The sequence below is a fragment of the Carassius carassius genome, chromosome 19 (assembly GCF_963082965.1).
Source record: "Carassius carassius chromosome 19, fCarCar2.1, whole genome shotgun sequence".
Lineage (NCBI taxonomy): Eukaryota > Metazoa > Chordata > Actinopteri > Cypriniformes > Cyprinidae > Carassius > Carassius carassius.
This window is the reverse complement of record NC_081773.1, coordinates 10,219,972-10,239,256: the sequence shown is the minus strand read 5'-3', so window position 1 is coordinate 10,239,256 and position 19,285 is coordinate 10,219,972. Positions and strand designations below refer to the sequence as shown.

At 36.5% G+C, this 19,285-nt stretch overlaps 2 protein-coding genes across 5 annotated transcripts; both read left to right on the top strand.

The window, feature by feature from the left end:
* Positions 1–557: 557 nt before the first annotated feature.
* mpp4a (MAGUK p55 scaffold protein 4a) lies at positions 558–11,257 on the top strand. Of its 3 annotated transcripts, XM_059499776.1 has the most exons (21): positions 584–775; positions 1,611–1,699; positions 1,807–1,934; positions 2,070–2,147; positions 2,830–2,913; positions 3,030–3,161; positions 5,652–5,733; positions 6,486–6,571; positions 6,743–6,814; positions 7,604–7,800; positions 7,894–7,952; positions 8,618–8,635; positions 9,024–9,065; positions 9,453–9,473; positions 9,582–9,629; positions 9,713–9,886; positions 9,986–10,066; positions 10,292–10,385; positions 10,497–10,605; positions 10,705–10,839; positions 11,000–11,257. In XM_059499776.1, exons 2-21 carry the CDS (start codon positions 1,657–1,659, stop codon positions 11,186–11,188), a joined length of 1,872 nt encoding a protein of 623 aa, XP_059355759.1. In that variant the 5' UTR covers positions 584–775; positions 1,611–1,656; the 3' UTR covers positions 11,189–11,257. The 3 variants fall into 3 exon arrangements, with proteins under 3 accessions (XP_059355761.1, XP_059355760.1, XP_059355759.1); XM_059499777.1 differs by lacking the exon at positions 6,743–6,814 and having other exon boundaries at positions 582–775; XM_059499778.1 differs by lacking the exons at positions 5,652–5,733; positions 6,486–6,571; positions 6,743–6,814; ... (10 more) ...; positions 10,705–10,839; positions 11,000–11,257 and adding exons at positions 3,943–4,219; positions 4,336–5,382 and having other exon boundaries at positions 558–775.
* Positions 11,258–13,220: 1,963 nt separating this feature from the next.
* On the top strand, positions 13,221–17,871 carry tmem237a (transmembrane protein 237a). 2 transcript variants are annotated; one of them, XM_059499775.1, is made up of 12 exons: positions 13,221–13,310; positions 14,262–14,298; positions 14,482–14,554; positions 14,861–14,977; positions 15,070–15,160; positions 15,280–15,437; positions 15,980–16,097; positions 16,263–16,454; positions 16,837–16,910; positions 17,175–17,262; positions 17,404–17,525; positions 17,648–17,871. In XM_059499775.1, the coding sequence occupies exons 3-12, from the start codon at positions 14,488–14,490 to the stop codon at positions 17,713–17,715; spliced, it is 1,095 nt and encodes a 364-aa protein (XP_059355758.1). In that variant the 5' UTR covers positions 13,221–13,310; positions 14,262–14,298; positions 14,482–14,487; the 3' UTR covers positions 17,716–17,871. The 2 variants fall into 2 exon arrangements, with proteins under 2 accessions (XP_059355758.1, XP_059355757.1); XM_059499774.1 differs by having other exon boundaries at positions 14,858–14,977.
* Positions 17,872–19,285: the final 1,414 nt, after the last annotated feature.

Genomic DNA, 19,285 nt, shown 5'->3' with positions numbered 1-19,285 from the left:
TTGATGAGGTTCAATTTAAGACCATTAGTGCTGGTAAAGTAACATCTGTGACTATCAGCAATGTGATGTCCTGGATTTTAGCTCTGACTTTTTTACAGTTTAAAAAAAAATTTGAAATTTGCTGAAAATGTACTCCTCTTCAGGTCATCGAAAATGAAGATGATGTTTTTTTTCTTCTTCATCGGAACAGATTTAGAGAAAATTAGGAAAACTGAAAATTAGAGAAAAACTGGTCCTTTAAAATAATGCTCATTGCCTCATTAAATGTTTTTCTGTCTATTTAGTGTCTATTCATTTGATTGCAATTAAGTCGACTGGCATTGTGTTTTTATCTTTGTATATTGTGTAACGATAATGTCAGGAGACTGTGGCACCAGCTGAGTCTTTTGGATTTATTTGATGTTTTTTATGATTCTTATTTTCCATTCTATCTGTAAAGTTGGCAGGGTCGTGTTGTGTAAGTGCGAGTGTGTCTATGGAGCTCTAAAAGCAGGAGGAGGTAAGAAGCTTTGAGTGGCAGGCGGTCCTATGGAAGTGCTCACAGAGAGAGGCCGGCCCCTCGCAGGATTAAGTGGGATAGAAAAGGATTACAATCTGAGTTTCCAGAGACATTTTATAGTAAACTACCATGCATGTTGTCCGGCCAGAAGCAGTAGATCGCCTTAATATACAGCTAAACTAACAAGATGCTCCACAGCTACCTGGTCTTAACGTAGGATGAAGAAGCCTCGGTTTGGTTTGGTTTGGAATAAAACAGTGGCAGGAGTGTAAGAAGGTAAGTGTAGCATCATCATCTAATCTTCACATGAGAGACTCTTGACCTGCTTTCGTAACAGAAGTCAGAGATCACAATCGATGTGTAATTTCATTCTTAAAATGGATGAAGCACCTATGTTTTCAGATGACTTCCATTTGAGATGTTTAATTGTATTGTAGACAATCTTTCTAACAAAAGAAACTGACTGACCATTATATTATATCCAACATATCTCCAGAATAAAGGCAATAAAGTAATTGGGTTTCTTTTTAAGCAGGTGTATTTTCATTAGATACTTTTTATTCCAATTTATTTCAATATGTTTATAATGGGTACTTTTTTCAGTTTGAGACTCTTTAATGTTACAGTAACCATTTATTAAAATGACAAGTAAAAGCTATTATAGTTTGTACTTTAAAGCACTGTAATCTGCTAACTCTGTAACGTTCCTGCCAGTTTCGCACTCATAATTCATAATTTATGATTCTGCAGCAGAAATGCAAATTATGTTCTTGAAATTGCTTTGTTTTATAGCAGCTGAACTATTTAGTTTTTTTCTCTCTAAATAATCCTTTTTTTTTTCATTAGGTTATTTTCATAAATTTTCTAGTACATTGGGTAATTTTTCAGTTAGATGCACTTTAAAATATTAGGAATACAGAATCAAAATGACCAGTTGAAACTGAAGGGTTTTTTTTTGTTTGTTTTTTTGAGCAAACATTCTTGTTTCTTTATTACATTGTAGTCAACCAAACGTGCAATAGTTCTGCCAGTTTTGCACTTATAATTTTTAATCCTACAGCAGAAATGTAAGTTAAACCCTTTGTACTCATAACATTGATTTGTTTTATAGGACTGCAATGATCTGATGAACAGAGAAATTTGTCCTGCGGCAATCAATGGAAGAGGATCCAGTGATGCAACCTGAACATGATGAGAATGGTGTGTCTTTGCAAATACACAGAACAGTGATGTTGTACCTTGACATGCACAAAGGTAAACCAGCAAATCAAATGCTACAGAAAACGGAGTCTTGTTCTCTTTCACAGATGTAGGTTTGGCTCAGATCTTGACAGAAGTGGTAGAGGAAGTGAGACTATCCATAGACAGAGACATTAACGGTGCTGATCTTCTGTACAGTCTCCTCAGTGCTCCTTGGCTTTATTCTCTTCTCAGGGTATGACATGCTCATTCAATACTTACACATATGACTATCCAGTTTCGACATTATCCCAGGGCAGGTCATTGGACTCTGTGTGTAAAGACTTAGCAACTGTCTTGCACATGCCTTTTGATTTGATATTTCCTATAGGTATATGAGTGTCTGGTGCAGCACAGTCGGGATGCCCCAAGCCCATACCTGTCTTATTCCTCCAGACTATCTCAGGAGGTCAGTCAATGCATTTGATTACTGACTTTGCTTTGAAGGGCTAATTTACAAAGAATCAAACTCTGATTCTTTCTTCAGTCATCAATCACATGAAACTCTCATGTCATATATAATGCCACAAACCGGCAAAGACTCCAGGAAGTTCAATGTATTTAATAGTGAACAGTTATGTGAACTTTTTTCAGCAGAGTTTCAGCAGATTCCATTTTCCCATCATGCCTTGCTTCAGACTGTTAAAGGAGAATAAATGTTCAAATGAAGTGTTATTTTGTGTTTTTGCACATTTAAGAAAGTTTATTTATGTATTCTAGTTTATGGCTAGCCACGGGTTAATAGTTATTGAACCATTCACAAACCATTTAAAACGTTCAAATTTTAAAACATTTGTTACAAGTATAGTGAACTTTAAAAGCAATTGCGTTTTTTCTCAAATGGTTTGAATTACCGTAACTCATCTGGTTTTACAGTGTATAAGTAATTGTGAAACCATATATTCCAAGTCTGCTAAAACTACACATGAGGGTGAGTAAACTATGATTTGAGTGCTATAGAATATTATACGTCTTCTAAAGTCATACATACAGTAAGGATGAGTAAATGATTAAAATATTTTAATTTCCAGGTGAAGTAATCCTGTCATTCTCTATCTTCTTTTCATCAACGGTCTTCTGCTGTCCCACAGATTATGGCCAGTGTGCGAGGACTGGCTGCTCCCTCCTCTGAGGCACAAGAACTTTATATTCTGCTGAAATGCCCTCATATGCAGGTTAGAGTCTAATTTGGTTTGCATTTATTGCTATTATAACAATTTGATTATGGTGCATTAATGTAAATTAAATTTAGGTCTGTCATTTTGACCTTTTATTATGTATTTCTCCCCAGGCTTTGCTCTCTGCTCATGATTCTGTTGCCCAGAGGGACTACGGTCCAGTACTGCCGCCTCTTCCTGACAAACTGCCTGACAGTGAGGAGGCCATGAGGATTGTTTGCCTTGTCAAGAATAAACAGCCTCTGGTAAGCATGAAATCATAAATAGCACCGCAATTTCAGATGTGTTACTGAAGAGCTTAGCTGTAATCCCACTTAAATGTCTCTCGTTGCACTACAGTGCAATATCACGTAAGGCGTATATGGCATAAAATACTTTTTCTCATCTATGGTGGGATCTGTATGGTTACGTAATAACAGGTTTTAAAACCTACTGAAATCAGATGTTTGAGTCTTATTTTATAAATACAAATCCCACTGATCCTACCACTGGTTTTGAACTTCAGTGTTCATTCTTATGATCACGGTGCTGTATTATAATCTACAATGTTATTTATTCCTAGGTGGATGTTGTAATGAAATGAAAAAGGGTAACACTTTATTTTTACAGTCTCCGTATTATACGTTACATGATGTATAAATAATTATATGCAAATAACCCAAAATCTAACCATAATGAAGAACATATCAAGAGTAACATCTTATTTGTTCGTCTTTTCTTCACTGAAGCTTTTACTCAAATCAATACTTTTGTCGAGTTATTTACCTTTGTGGCAGATAGTAACCTAATAAGCAGAATAATGTAAATCCAGAAGGTTGTTGTCACAAAATAATCTGCTTCAGAGAGAAAACTTCCTGTTTTAGCCCATATCCAGTTACATCCCAGTAAAGACAGATCATTTTGTCATTGCAACAGAATGTGCTCCCTTTTACTTGTCTATTATTTTGCCATATTGTAATATCCCCAAGATTTGTCTTGGTTTAATGTTTGTTGGTTAGCATGCTCATCCTGTTTTCTACTTATAAGTGTGTCAAAGAGGGGAAGCCCAGTTACTGGAACAGCCTTAGGCGACTCACAGTGGAGAAACTGGCTTTAGCCAGACGTTTTGGCTCAGGGGAACAGAGTCTTCTGGGGTCTGCAGGCGGTCTGTCATCTTCCACTGGTCTGCTGTCCTCAGGACAGCCGCACTCACTGCCCAGGTATCAGTCCACTGTGAGCTGCAACCTGTGCTGCCAAACTGCCCATCTCTCAGGAGGAGGTCTGAACGTCTCAGCTTCAAATGTTTATGACTCTGTGATTATGGGTAAGGCTCATCCTGTCCCAAAGACATCTTCTGTTGGCCTGACAACTGACTGGTCTTACTGTGTTTAATTGTGAAACCAAACTAATATATCCTGTTTTGTCCTTCATAACTTAAAGATAAATGTGCAGATGGTGTAAAAACCATAGTCAAAGATCAACACCATAAATGCACGGCTTGCAGTACTTCATCTCTAGCCTACCCAGGCTCATACTGCCCACCTGGATGTGGCCCCCATTTCCAGACAGCCCCCTCCAGCCCTCTACTTCAACGGCACCACACTATAGGCGCCACCTGCTCTTCTCAACCATCTCTGGTGTTCACGAAGCAACACAGCATGGATGAGCTGAGGTCAGCTGTCCATACCGTTGCCAGCAGTATGGACCAGAGCATCAGCGAAGCTCAAGATCTCAGGCAGAAGATGGTAGATGTAACAGAGAGAATGACGGACAGTGTGGAGGAAAACGCCAAGGCATTGAGTCTGTTGGTGGAAGTGGTGGACAAACTGCAGGGTCTTATTATTGCCAGCAAGTCTCCAGAAGTGACTTCCAGACCCCAACAGGTCTCGAGAACGGCAAGCGGGCCCAACTTGCCTGGCCAGTCAATTGCACCAGCCAATGCTCCTTGTGTTTCATCCTCCACCTCATCATCTTCATCCTCAACTACATCATCGTTTTCCTCCTCTTTTCTAAACTGTAACATGGATGTTCCTTATGTAGCACCACAATGCAACCCCTGCAAGTCTACATCATGCAAGACAGGAAACAGGTCTGTAACACCAGGAAGTAAAACTGGACAGACTTCCCAATCAAATGGTTTGATGGCCTCCACTCCTAACGATGACTGTAATACAATAATGTGCCTTTCTAGCAAGAGGAGAAAGTCAAAGATGAGGAAATAAGAGTGACTGTGTTCCCACTTCTCTCTCTTCACCTTACTCTTTGCTGAAATTGCTGGTTTTGATTTTACCAAATACTGCGATGAAATTGTTCTCTACAATGGAACTACCCAACAAGCAGGCAATTACTTGATCTTTTTCTTAATTGTATCTCTTGTTCATCCCATCCACACTCAAGATTCATGAAACATTTCATTTGATTTGTGCTTGTTAACATTGTTCAGAAGTAAAATGTTTCCTTGCCTTTAAATAAAAACACTTCATTCTACATTCTTCATCTGAAGCTCTTTCATCAACCCTATGTGTCTTTCCCATAAGTTCCTCTTTGAACTTTGTCACACTTTTAGTTTAGGTCAGGCATGTTGACTGGATTCCACAATTGCATTACCACAGTGTCCGTCCTCCTAACATTTCATCATAACGTGATCTCCATTGCTCATGTGCAGCAGTAAGATTGTCTGTTGGACTCACCATGTGATGCCTGTTGTAATGGACAACCAACTAGTTGACCATTTTTGTCTGTTTTCATATTTTTAGGGGGCAACTATTAGGAAGAATGAAAAAACAGGAAATTTCTTTATTGCGAGAGTGATACATGGAGGACTGGCAGATCGCAGTGGTGAGTCACTTGTTTTTGTTCTTTGTGCTCATACTTATCAAAGATTCTGATTGGTTCAATCATGTAAATAAACTGATGCAAAAAGTTAAAAGTTGAAACAGAAGTAGCACCAGATCTTTTCTTCTGAATTGTGATGTACACACATTGTACACACCCATGAAATAGGTTATCAAAAAAGAAAAAATGTGCAGTGGGCAACTGGTTCGATCCATCGATTGTTGATAGAACAGTTGAACATAGAACATATTTAGACCATAGGAACATCAGTTGTGGATGTCGATTGTATGAAAAGTTGGGGTTTAAGCAGATTAAATGATTTGGGAAGTCCAAAATATGTAACCAGAGAGACCTCTGTCCTTATACTGAAAGAATTAATGACATATTGACATATTGAACTATGAGGACAAATTTTTTAAAAATTAAATAAAACATGCATGGATGATTCATTCAAAATAAGATCAATAAAATGCATTTAGAAAATAGATTTCGTGCAGATTTTGCAGGTTAGGTGTATTTCTGAGCCATTAACATCAAATAGTAGAGTGATCATTTTCATGTCTCATGTCTTTTAAAAGTAATAGACTGACAGTAGTAGTCTCTAATGTGTGTGTGTGTGTGTGTGTGTGTGTGTGTGTGTGTGTGTGTGTGTGTGTGTGTGTGTGTGTGTGTGTGTGTGTGTGTGTGTGTGTGTGTGTGTGTGTGTGTGTGTGTGTGTGTGTGTGTGTGTGTGTGTGTGTGTGCATGTCTTCTAGGACTTCTTTATCCTGGTGACAAGCTGGTGGAAGTGAATGGGCAGAAAGTGCGGGGACTGCAGCCCGAGCATGTCATTCAGATGCTGGTAAAGTCAAGATAAAAACATCTTTTGTGTTTCTTAAATCCTTCCCCACTCCCTTCCCATTACATAATATCTAAGACTTTCAAGCCATTCCGTATTCTGTCACTTATTTTGGGGGGGATTATTTTACAGATAATGACTGTATCCATTCATGCAGTGTCCCACATTTTATAGGTACAATCTCAAGGAAATATTCTTTTTAAAGTGATCCCTAATACACCACAACCCACCAACAGCCAACCAGCCGTAAGTGCACTGTAAATATCTTAATAAAATATGAACCCTGCAGCATGCAAGTATTATATTTAATACATATATTTTGAATATTCTACAAATATATTTAATAAATTATTACATTTAATGAATTCTCACTATATATAGTCCCTTTCTGTGTTAAAATAAAGACTTCGATCAGGGTTATTCAAATCTTGTCCTGGAGGGAATAGAGTTTAGCTCCAACCTTGATCAAACCCACCTACCTGTGATTTTCTAATGATCCTGAAGACACTGATTAGCAAGCTCAGGTGTGTTTGATTAGGGTAAGCGCTAAACTCCGTAGGACAGTGGATCTCGTGGGCCAGATTTGAGGATCCCGGACTAAGATTACAAAGGTTACAAAAGTTATTGTTGAAGGTATAATTCTTCCAAAAAGAAAACTTCTGTCATTAATTACTCACCTGCATGTCGTTTGAAACCTGTAAGACCTTCGTTCATCTTCTGAACACAAATTAAGATATTTTTGATGAAATCTGAGAGCTTTCTGACCCTGCATAGACAGCAATGCAATTTTTTCTCTTCCGTGTAGGTCTTTGACGCAATGTTACATGAACTATATTTTAACAATGTCATTACTACCTTTCTGGGCCTTGAATTTTTAAGTTGCATTGCTATCAATGCAGGGTCAGAAAGCTCTCAGATTTCATTAAAAAAAAATTTAATTCGGTTTAGAACGGCATTCAGATGAGTAGTTAATCACAGAATTTTTATTTTTGGGTGAACTATCCCTTTAATTGTTTGTCTCTTGTCTCCCATTAGCTGTATGTGAGAGCCATGGTGGATTACAGTCCTCTGCAGGACCCTGCGATCCCCTGCCCAGATGCAGGCATGGTGTTCAGTAAAGGAGACTTGCTGAAGATCGTCGACCAGAGGGACATCCGATGGTGGCAGGCCAGGAAACTCCACAGTGCCTCATTGTGTTGTGGCCTCATCCCCTCCACTAACCAGTTCAGATAGTCAGTTTTGAATTATGCTTAATTACGTTCTTTCAAAATTATGTCTATAATATATATGTGAGCAAGATTGTTATTTATTTTTATGTTTTGCAGTAAGCAAAGGGAGTTGTGGTGGTCCCAACCTTATCAGGCTCACACCTGCATCAGACCCTGTATGTTAATAACACACACGGACACATACACACACAGATGTTTGAACTTCTGTGCACTCTTTAAAATGTTTGTTGGCATCATAAGCCTCTTAACCCTGTCCTCTCTCAACCCTGATCTAATTACTTTAAAGAAGCTTGAAAGTGAGCTGTTCTTGGCATGATCCTTCTTTCATGACTGATTGACCAGTCCTATCCACTTTGCGCTCAACCTTTAAGAGTAAAGTTGTTATTTCTAAACACCAGATGTTTCCTCTGCATATCCTTCTGAGGAATTAGGAGCATCTGAAATTTGCAAGGTCCCTGAACATTTCAAGCTCATTTCAGGAGGTTATTGAAGGATGGAGAAGTTAAAACTATATAATACTTTTTTTAACCACAATCCTATAGCTCAAATAACGTTTTAAACAGATTTTTTTTAATCACAGTAGCAGAAACAACTCATTTACTGTATATTATGTCAAGGTCAGAGAGAGTTATTTATGTTGAAAAATTTCATCTTTACATATGTATTAAGTTGTACAAAAAATGCTGCTTATGATTTACTAATTGCAGTCTGTTCATTTGATTACCCACAATGTTGCATTAATATATATTAATTTAAACTTTTTATCTTTATTTATTGCTAGTCTAATTCTTTGTCGTTTTCTTTGCTTTTGTATGCAAAGTGAGTGCAACAGATGTTGGTATGTATCTTTTCTGTCTTTCCCCATATTTTATATTAGCTTATGTTTACATTTATGACTAACATGTTTTTATTATTTAAACTGTACATTTAATAAATTTTCTACTCTTTGAAATATGGCACGTCTCAGGTATTGCTTTCTTAAAATCATCACTATTGAGATCTGTTTAATGTTTCATGTGATTTGTTTCTGCTAAACAGAATTTTCAACAAGAAAAAAATATATGAAACTTTTTTATAAGGAATTGGTTTGAATTGAATTGTAAGAAATGGGTTTGTGGGACAATGGGACAATTTTGATTGCATGTAAATTTCATTCATTAAGAACATGTATAAAACATTTGTATTAGTTGTGTGGTGTGTTGAGTGTAACTCTCTTTGTTCTGAAGGAGAAGAGGAGATAACAGATGAAAACAAATGCATCGAAACAGGTGATTACTGAATCCATACCTTCATTTATTTAACTTCTTTGTGATAGTATATGAAAGCCTGTTTCTGCACGGAATGAAAAATAGCAACTTCTCATCTCACAATTCTGACTTCTCTGAGTTTATAATTAGCAATTTTGAATTGACATCTCACAATTCTGAATTTTTTCTCAGAAATGTGATTTTTGTACTTTGCATTTACATTTCGATTCTAATAAATAAACTCTTATTTGCAAGAGAAAACAAGAAAGGATTGTGAGATGTCAAATCAAAATTCTAACATAAATTATAAATCGCGAGAAATAAAGTGGAAACAAGCTTCCATAGTAATAGTATAGGTTTAGGTATAAAATTTAACACACTGTTTAATTAATTTTTTTGTTCTCACAGATGAAGAAGATTTTGAGTTCGGTAGGTAAGTCTTTTCTGAGGAAAAAGCATTTTATGGAATGAGAGAATAATTTAGATTGTATGTATTTTATGTAGATTCGCTGATCTATTTCAATACTTTGCCCCCAGTATCAGAGGAGGGTGAGAATGGTGAACATATGCAGGGATTATATATAGGTATGAAATCTTAATTACACATGTACATTTTGGCTCATATGAACACCTAAATGAAAAGTAAATTGTTGAATTGTTTGAATCAGCGGGGTTCCGACACAGTCTGCGTGTATGGAGGAGGAAATCGTACAGTAAGCGAAAGCCATCATGTTATTCCTGTGGAGTCAGCAGCTGCCATAACACTTCAGCCACCCTTTATGAAGAGGTGGTCCACTACCAGCGCCACATAGACGATCCCCCCCGTCTCATTGTGCTCATTGGTATGGTCCTCTTTGTGCAGGGTTATCTAATCCATACATAAAAAGACAATTGGCTGTTTTAAATTTGTCCTAATAACTGCTTTTTCATGTTTTTCACAGGTCCATCAGGAGTTGGTGTAAATGAACTGCGCAGGAAGCTAATCAAAATCAACCCTAATACGTACCAGGGACCAGTATCTCGTATGTGGTCCATTTTGATCCCTTTAACCTCTGACTTAAAGGTCCTGTAAGCTAGTTTTTTGAAAATATCAGGAAAACATGTCCTGACTACCCTCAGATGCTGGAAGGCTGGATTTAAAAAAGGCTGTATGTTTGAAGTTAAAAAAAATGTCTGGGATTGCTTACAACATCTTATGTTATTTAACAAAACAGTCTGATGTTATAAATTGTCTCGTTTTGCTCAAGACACAACACGGTCCCAGAAAATGGGTGAGAAGAATGGGCGTGAATATCACTTTGTGACCAAGGAAGTCTTCGCGTGCATGGTGGTTAATCACAAGTAATCTTATTGCTTGTGTTTAAATATGTTAAAAAATATATATAGTTGACAATCTGTTCTTGTGATTCAGCTTACTGTGTTTTTTTTGTGTGTGTTTTTAACAATGTCCAGATTTCTCGAGTATGGAGAGCATAATGGACACATGTACGGCACCAGCTTAGACTCGGTCCAAGATGTTTTGGACAATGGAAAAATATGTGTTATTGACCTTGAACCTCATGTAGGTGTAATTTATGATTATCAAAAGCACACTTCTTATGTTTTTATCATTAGTTTGGTTGCAAACAGTGATGCCCATGCACATATCTGTTTATTCCAGTGCATTAATTCAGTCAGAACCAAGAAGCTGAAGCCCTACATCATATATGTACGGCCTCCGTCTCCTGCCCGCATGAAGCAAACAAGAAAAGACCCACATTTTCTTTCCAATAGATACATCAAGAGATACTTTTATGTAAGATATGCATTTGATATTTCTTGTAGTACATTCGTTTCTGATTTCTGAACAGGTTTCTAGTTTCTGAACAGGTTGTCTAGATGCTATGAACAAAATTAAAGATTTTGTTCATGAATTCTGGTTATGACATGTAACACTGTCCCACTGGTGTTCTCAGGACAAAGACTTTGAGGAGATTGAGGAAGCAAGCAGGACTATGGAGGCCAAGTATCGTCAGTACTTTGACTGTGTGATTGTGAACGATGATCTGCAAGATTCATGCATGGATCTGTTCACGGCTATACAACATGCTCAAGAAGAACCACAGTGGATTTCTGCCAGCTGGTTTGCTCCTGATCATCCATGATGCGCAGACATGCATAAGAACAAACAAGGGGAATTTTTCAATGGTTGTAATTAAAGGGGTCATGTGATGCTTTTTAATTTTGCTTTTTAGTCATGTGATGCTTTAAGATAATTTTGTCTATTTGGTGTAACGGAATTTGTTGACATGCTTTAATGTTTTTTTTTTTAGATACTGTACATTATTGTAGGTCCTCTATGCCCCGCCTCTCTCAAACGCATTGTTTTCTACAAAGTCCCTCGTTTTAACAAGCGCAGTCTGCTGTGATTGGCCAACTGACCCAGTGCATTGTGATTGGCCGAACACCACAAGCACTCGTCAGAAATGTAACGCCCCTTTCCATAATCCATTTACAAAATAAATGTAGTTAACAGTTAACAATGTCCTTAGTTTTATCTTCAGTTCAAGCCCAGTGATGAAGTTTCAATAGCAAATACTTAAACTAATAACGCAACATACTTACAGTAGCTGATTCAGAAGCGCCAGATTGTCATAGCAAGGTCAGACTGGCCTCCTTTCCTAGGTTCATGAAACGGTCGTCCATAAAATGCGTTGCTGTTCTGTTGTAAGTAATCTTAAAGATTCCTAAATGCATCTACTTTCTGAAGGCCAAATAAAGTTATTTTGCTTTCACCTACACACAGCATCTCCCTGATATGGCTGCTTCAACACTAACTACTGTTACTGAAACCACTCATAGACATGGGGCGTGTTTGAATGAGCCGTTTTGGGGGGCGTGGTAGTCTTTACTTTAAAGAACGTCTCTTTGTATTTGAGACTTTAGTCCTTGCAACTTCAGGGATCTTATCTATAACCAATCAGCTTGTAACACTCCATATCGCATCATATGACCCCTTTAATGTAAAAGAACAGAATTTGAAAAAACAAATGCCTTTGAAAAATTTAAGTTTTGCCAGATGACCTGATGAAATGTTGAAGAAACATTTCAATGGAGCATATCAGAAGAACACTATACAAACATGGCCTTCATGTCAGGACACCTTACTGAATGCCACTCTTCACAAATAATACTGAACTTTATGGACCCATGGACCCATGTCTGGTGCAAAAAAAAGGCAAAGCTTATGAGCAGCAGAAGACCATTTCAATAGTCAAACATGGTGGTTTGGTGATGGATTCTTTGAAGTATCAGGCTATTTTGGCAAAGATTGTGATGGCTTCAATACAGTGACTGAAAGTGATTATCATTGGACTGAAGGGCAATTATCCAATAGTATACATCTAAAACTTCTGGGCTAAGATTTAAGAGAAGGAGTTTCAGAGTCTTGTGAGCACTAGAGGCAAAATGTAATAAGGAAGAAACGATTCTCTGCAAAATTTGTCTTTTGGGGGGTTGAATAACATTGTACATTATTTTTTAGAGCCATATGTGCAAATGTTCTATAATTACCGCTGCTTTGGTTGTATTGTTTTTCTTATATTGTTTGCAGAATAGGCAGCAGAATGTCTTGCAGGGTTGAATAATTTTGGCAAAGTGCTAATGGTTCTAAACTTGTTTGGAAGGCTTAAGTTTAAATCTGTTTTAAATCTTCAAAACTATAGGATGGAGGCAAAGAATTTAATTAATAATTATTATTATTATTATTGCATTAAAAAACACCAAAAACATCTTAACACATCTTAGAGACATTTTTTTTATCTGCCCTTTCTGTCATTCATTAAGCATTGCATCACATCGTATTAGTTAACATATTATGTTGGCATATCCTACCAGTGTCTGTCTATCCAGAGAGAGATAGAAAATGAATCCCTTTTCAAAATAAATCTAAACATGTTTTGAACTGAGTGTACTTATTCTTTTCACTTTGTTTGTGTATGTGCTTTTTATTGAAAAAAGAAAAGAAAAAAGAATTAACCGTACAGTATAAATGCGTCTGATGTAACAGCTGTAGTTAATGGTGTGTAGATAAGGGGTTTTGTCATGGTGTGTGGTTCTCTCAGGCTGTCACTCACCGATCTATGCCACACTAATTCCCTCCTTGGCAGATGCACGTCTGTGAGACTGTGAGGATTAAATCCAGGATTATAGACAGCCTGACTCACCTCACACCAACAGCTCCTGCGCCACGACTCCAGCCAGACAAGAATGAGAAGAAAACAAACGGTAAGTTATGCCACACAGTATTATAGCAGATCCTTAGCATCAGTCATTTAAGATAAGCAGTGTGCGCTTTGACTGATAATTGGTCAAGATAAAGACAAAGAGCACTGGATTTCGTGCGCGTACTGAGCCTTAGCCCATAAAATCCATGTATTTTTGTTTCAAGTATTAGAGCGAGCTGTGTAGGGTTTAGTTGTAACCTATATTTATATTTCTATATGATCTGGATGGTAGTATAAAGCTGTCAGAGTTAGTTGACTGGGCTGTTGACATGTACATGTGAAGTTCACACTAGTAGAGTCACACTTACTATTCACCTCCTTAACATAATGTATTTTTATCAGCTGGGCTCTTGTCTTGTGTATGTAGTGTCATATGTGTTTACATAAATTACTGTGTGACCATGTGACCAGTTTATAATCTGGTATAACCAGACATGTATCACAACTGATTTAAATCACCTCTTAAACTTGCATTGTCTGGACACTGTAGCTGCTTAAACACATTTTGGTGAAAAAAAATAATAATTTCTTAAAAAGAAAATAATCAGATCTAAAAAAAAAAAAAAAAAAAAACCTCTCATTCAAATATCTGTCTAGATCTAACCAGATAGATAGATAGATATTTGAGAAGTAGATCTGTTCTTTTTTTCTATCGTTTTATGTATTTATGTATAATTAATCTTAATTATGAATTTCTATTTACAATATTTGGATGTTTTTGCCTACTGTCATTGATTTGCTTAGTGGTTGAAAGTGAGCATTTAAGTCAAGCACAAGGACGCAGTTCAATCAGTGTTGTTTACCTACAGTAAGTGGCATCATAATCTTCTCTCAGTGAAGTGCTATATCCAGCATGAGGCTAATTTAAAGCTACATGCTCACACAAACACTCTACATATGGACGTCAGTTGTAAGAAGTGGGTCTCATTTTCTTTGTTTTGTTTCCATTCAGTCCTGATTTTCCGGTGTGTGACTTCAAGACACAAGCGGTCAGTTATCCTTGTTGAACATCTGAACACGTGAACAGGAAGTTTTAATAAAATTATTTATATTATTTTTCTTAGCCTTAGTAACCCCAGAGCCAGTAATAGTTCCTATTGCACTTGGATTTCTTAATTACTATAAAAGACTAGTGTAAACTTTACACAATGCTATTTCTACCTTTGACATAGACAAAAATGCCAAGTGTCAAACCCAAGAAAAAGAAAATCAAGAAGGACATTAATGAAGTTGAGGAACCACAAGGTAATTACACTTTTAAATGATTATTTGATCTTAACAATATCACTTTTTTATCTAGATCAACTATCATTAGAGATATTGTATTTGTACATTTTTATGTATTTGCTGCTGGACAAATACATTCCTGTGTAGTCCATTGGTGTAACAGCTACCTCTACAGGTAGCCAGTGGAATAGTTCAAATGCCAACACAAAAGTGGCTTACTGCACATATTTTGTAGTTGCTTCTTTTCTTTCAAGTATAAAAATGGTAGAATCTTGCAGCATTTGTCTCCTTTATATTTGTATAATCCCCAATGAACAACAGCAGGGCCCGAGCCAGCTATAGAAATGGAGGGTCTGGAGAGCCACAGAGATCCGCTGACCCCTGAGCCTCAGGACAATCCACCGCAGAAGAAGAAGAAGAAAAAGAAGGCACATACTACTGGTAAATAATTAATGGTAATGATATTCACATTTCATTGATGGATGTTATTTTCTTTTTTAGACTAATTGTTCTTGACTTCATTGTTTTAAAAGATGCGAGTGAACAACAAGACTTTCCAAATGGAGATGTTCAAGAGCCTCATACAGACGATGAAGAAGTCACCAGAAAAAGCAAGAGAAAAAGGTGAGAAGCAAAAACTTTGAAAAGAAAAGAAAGTGAATACTTCTAAATACAGTAGTTTCATAGAAGTTGTTATTTTATTACTTGTTCTACTGAGAATCATGTCCGCTTTTTTTTTGAAGGAAGGCTAAGATGATGGAAAACCAGTCTCATAATGAGCTCGGCGTGGAGGAGGATGACATCATCACCGATGTGCACGCACCCATATCCCAGCGCTCTCTGTTCTCAGCCCCTCTGGGTCACAGTCATCCGATTGGAAAAGTGTTTGTAGAAAAGAACCGTGAGTTTCGTTTTAGATTCATACATTTAATGATACTATCATTATACAGAAATATACTGTATGCTAACAATGATACACTGGTCACACTTTATTTTACGGTCCAGTTCTCGCTATTAACAAATCATTCAATATAACTTTGCTGCTTATTAATGGTAAGGTAGTTGTTAAGTTTAGGTATTGGATAACATTAGTGATGTAGAATATGGTCATGCAGAATAAGTTCTTTATAAGTACTAAAATGCATATTAGTTTTTTTTTTAATTATTAAGTTTGTTAATTAAAGGCATGTTAACATGCAATTATTTAACAGTCGCTATAATTGTTGCCAATGTATTAGTTATTAAAATGTTTAAAAAAGAAAAATCTCATATTTTGTTTTATTGCAGATCCCATATTTATAGATCTGATTTATGTCAAAGACATCTATACAGTATATGTGTGTGTGTGTGTGTGTGTGTGTATATATACATGCAGTATTATGACAAGTTAATAATATATAAATGTAGCCACTAAAATAGGTTAAACTATGACCTCTGACCCAGGCCGCTTCCAGGTGACAGATCATTTGGATTTATCCCATGACCATATGGAGGAGTACATGGAAGTCAGGCCCATGTGGAACACACGAGATGTCGCCATGAGGGTCCACAGCGGCTTCAGGTGGGTTTGGTTGAGAGACAGTCTAACAGCTCTTATCAACGGGCTTCATGAGTTTATCTAGTTCTTATCCTGACTGTGAACTTTTCATGTGGTTTTCTTTTTAGAGCTTGTTGACTTGTTATGTGTTGAACTCAACTGCTACAATTGCTTTTGTTTTCTGTGTAGGATCATTGGACTGTTCTCTCATGGGTTTCTGGCAGGATATGCAGTGTGGAACATCATAGTAGTGTATGTGTTAGCTGGAGAGCAGATGACTACTCTTCATAACCTTCTCCAGCAGTACCACAGTCTGGCTTATCCAGCACAGTCTCTGCTCTACCTGCTGCTGGCCATCAGCACTGTGTCTGCCTTCGACAGGTGTGAGGACGCATAGTAGTTATTATTGTACAGTGTGATAAAAAATTAAGCTATATTGTTGTGCGCAAGCCCAGTAGCTGCAGCTCTATCTCTTTTAGCAAGTGTTTTATTTTGATCAGCTTTATTTTAAAGTCATTTGTTTTCATTTTACATTTTCATTATTTAATTTATTTATTTTTCTTCATCTCACGAACGACTATGTGTTTGCAAAACCCAGTTTTGGAAAAGATTGAATCCCTGACTTACAAGACAACTGATAAGATACTTTTGCAGAACTATCTTTTGTTTCGGATTTGAGTGTTTGAAAATGTGGCCTATGTCATTTGAATGACAAATTGAAGAAATCTTTGAGGTTAAATTATCTGCACCCTCTTTACATCAGGGTGAATCTGGCTAAAGCATCCATTGCTCTTCGAGGATTTCTCACACTTGATCCAGCGGCTCTTGCTTCCTTCTGTGAGTGAAAATCAATCAACTTTATCAACACAACACTTACCTCTGACCAGGCTTATTATAATTAACTATATACTGTAGACATTTAAATGATTAATAATGACAAAAGCACACACAACAAAATTACTTAAACAGAGAAAAAAAAAAAATAAGTAAACCCTAATTAAAAATATTAATAAAACGACAAAAACTCAAGAATACAATAACACTGCCTCTGACAACACAAAGATATTTTTTGTTATAAACCTTCTGTGTTTTTGGTCCTAGTATACTTTGCTGCTCTCATCCTGTCTCTGAGCCAGCAGATGACCAGTGATCGTATACATCTCTACCCCACAGCCAATGAAACGCTTTGGTGAGTTTGTCAAGCTAGGCATAATGTAATCCAACATAATAGACATTATTGCAACAATCACCATATCATTCTGTAAGTGAAATTGATCTGTAGCACAAGGTTGAATTCTTCACTGAATCACATGCAGTGATTGTTGTTTAGGCCCCCGGGTTCAGAACATCAGATTCTACAGCCCTGGATCGTAGTAAACCTGGTCGTAGCTCTTCTGGTTGGTCTGGCCTGGGTGTTTGTTGCTACACGACCAGACATGGACTACACTGAAGGTAAGCAGACTTTCACAGAATGAGTGTGTGTGTGTGTGTCTTTTCCTCTTCATGTGTCTATTGTCACTTATCTTATTCCTCTATAGTCCACATCCTAACATAAGTATTGTCTTTACTGTCAGAGTTTTTAATGGCGATGGAGGTGGAGGAGTATCCACGTCACAATGAGAAAAATGAGCTGGCAGCCTAAAACACTGATACGTGATTTACATTTATCAATGATCAGAAATTAACATTGTTTTGTCCTAAATGTTTTGAAGTAAACATTTTAAATATCACTTTGTTGTTGGGCTTGTTATATACTGTAGATAATAACTCTGTAAACATATAAATAAACTTTTTTTTGGTCAAATTTCCTGTCTTCCTTTTTTGTTGATCTTCTAAGTGTGTATTTTAGAAGTATGATTTAAATAGTCTTGTGGTGTGTTTAATTCTTTAAAAAAAATTACAACAGATTTTTCAGCTACTAAAAGCGTGTGCTAAATGAATAAATGTAGGACACTTGCGGATCACTTGATCAATATGTTACCACTGAATGCATCATTAAAGAGCATGCACACACAAACACAAGTCATATCACAAATTGAATTTTAATACTGTTGTCTCTAACTAAAGATTAAAGGAGTGAAATAAATCCTGACGATAACTGTAACGTTATGACAACACAGGGGGCGCAATTTCCAAAGGAATGTGAGACAGAAACGTGCATCTTTTCAGTAGATGAAGAGTAATGCATTCTTTCAACGCATATCATGTGTGATCATTCATTTTGATTAAAGATACATTATCCTCTTGAGTTCCGGCGGCCTCATATGAGGGCATTATATTTTAGTGAATTTCTCTGAGACTATACATGCCAAAGTTTCAGTCTGGATGTCCTCTACAGAGCACATTCAGGGCTTTGCAGAGATACTAAATGTTTGGAGGTTTCACTATGACCACTTCTCTCCTTGGTCTTCAAAAATGTCTGAAATTAATTTAGTGACACTCTTATGGAAAATGATAATTTTTTATCTAATAAGATTAAATCAGTCTAATTTTAAAATTGTGTGCCATAAATCAACATCTCAGGAAAACGTTATGAGGTTTCAAATCAAAATATGACTTTCTGTTATGAAACAGGATGTTGATTTCATACATGTCCTCATATGAGGACACCGGCACTAAAAGCATGTTTGTACCGCATTTTGGGAGACATAACAATTGAATAGGAAAATAAATTATATTTCAGTATTCTATGAAGTATTATATATGATTATGACAACCTTGTCAATTATTACTCCCATTATTACACTTATTGTTTTCATTACATGTTGCACCAAATACACATTAATATACAAATTAGATTTAGTTTATAAATACATAACTTTATATATAGTGAGAAAACCAGTTTTTGGCCATTTTACACGCATTTTGCAGAAAGAAAAATTGTATATGAAATCATTCTGTTATAACAGTTGACTATAACATAGTTGAGAACAGTTTCTACGAAAATATTAAGCAGCAAAAACTTTTCTCAACATTTATAATAAGAACTAGGCTATTAAAAACTGAACACTAATAATAATAACTGATAACAAGTGATAGAAAGTTTATACTATTTAAATGTAGTTCACACTAAGAAAAAAAAGTTATTTTAAGAACTGATCACCGAAAGGTTTTTTGGGTAACCAAAAGTGGTTCTTAATGCATCTTTACGAAAACAACAATTTGGAACCTATTTTTTTAAAGAGTTTTGGGAAGCAAAAGACACTTCTTTA

What these genes read in the sequence shown, in the direction of transcription:
- mpp4a (XM_059499776.1), top strand. Translation starts at nt 1,657, where the DNA reads ATGGAAGAGGATCCAGTGATGCAACCTGAACATGATGAGAATG. An exon ending in GGCTTTATTCTCTTCTCAGG is followed by an intron (nt 1,935 to 2,069) that starts GTATGACATGCT and finishes TATTTCCTATAG; the next exon opens with GTATATGAGTGTCTGGTGCA. An exon ending in TGAAGAAGATTTTGAGTTCG is followed by an intron (nt 9,474 to 9,581) that starts GTAGGTAAGTCT and finishes CTTTGCCCCCAG; the next exon opens with TATCAGAGGAGGGTGAGAAT.
- tmem237a (XM_059499774.1), top strand. Translation starts at nt 14,488, where the DNA reads ATGCCAAGTGTCAAACCCAAGAAAAAGAAAATCAAGAAGGACATTAAT. An exon ending in AGTGTTTGTAGAAAAGAACC is followed by an intron (nt 15,438 to 15,979) that starts GTGAGTTTCGTT and finishes CCTCTGACCCAG; the next exon opens with GCCGCTTCCAGGTGACAGAT. An exon ending in AGCGGCTCTTGCTTCCTTCT is followed by an intron (nt 16,911 to 17,174) that starts GTGAGTGAAAAT and finishes TTTTGGTCCTAG; the next exon opens with TATACTTTGCTGCTCTCATC.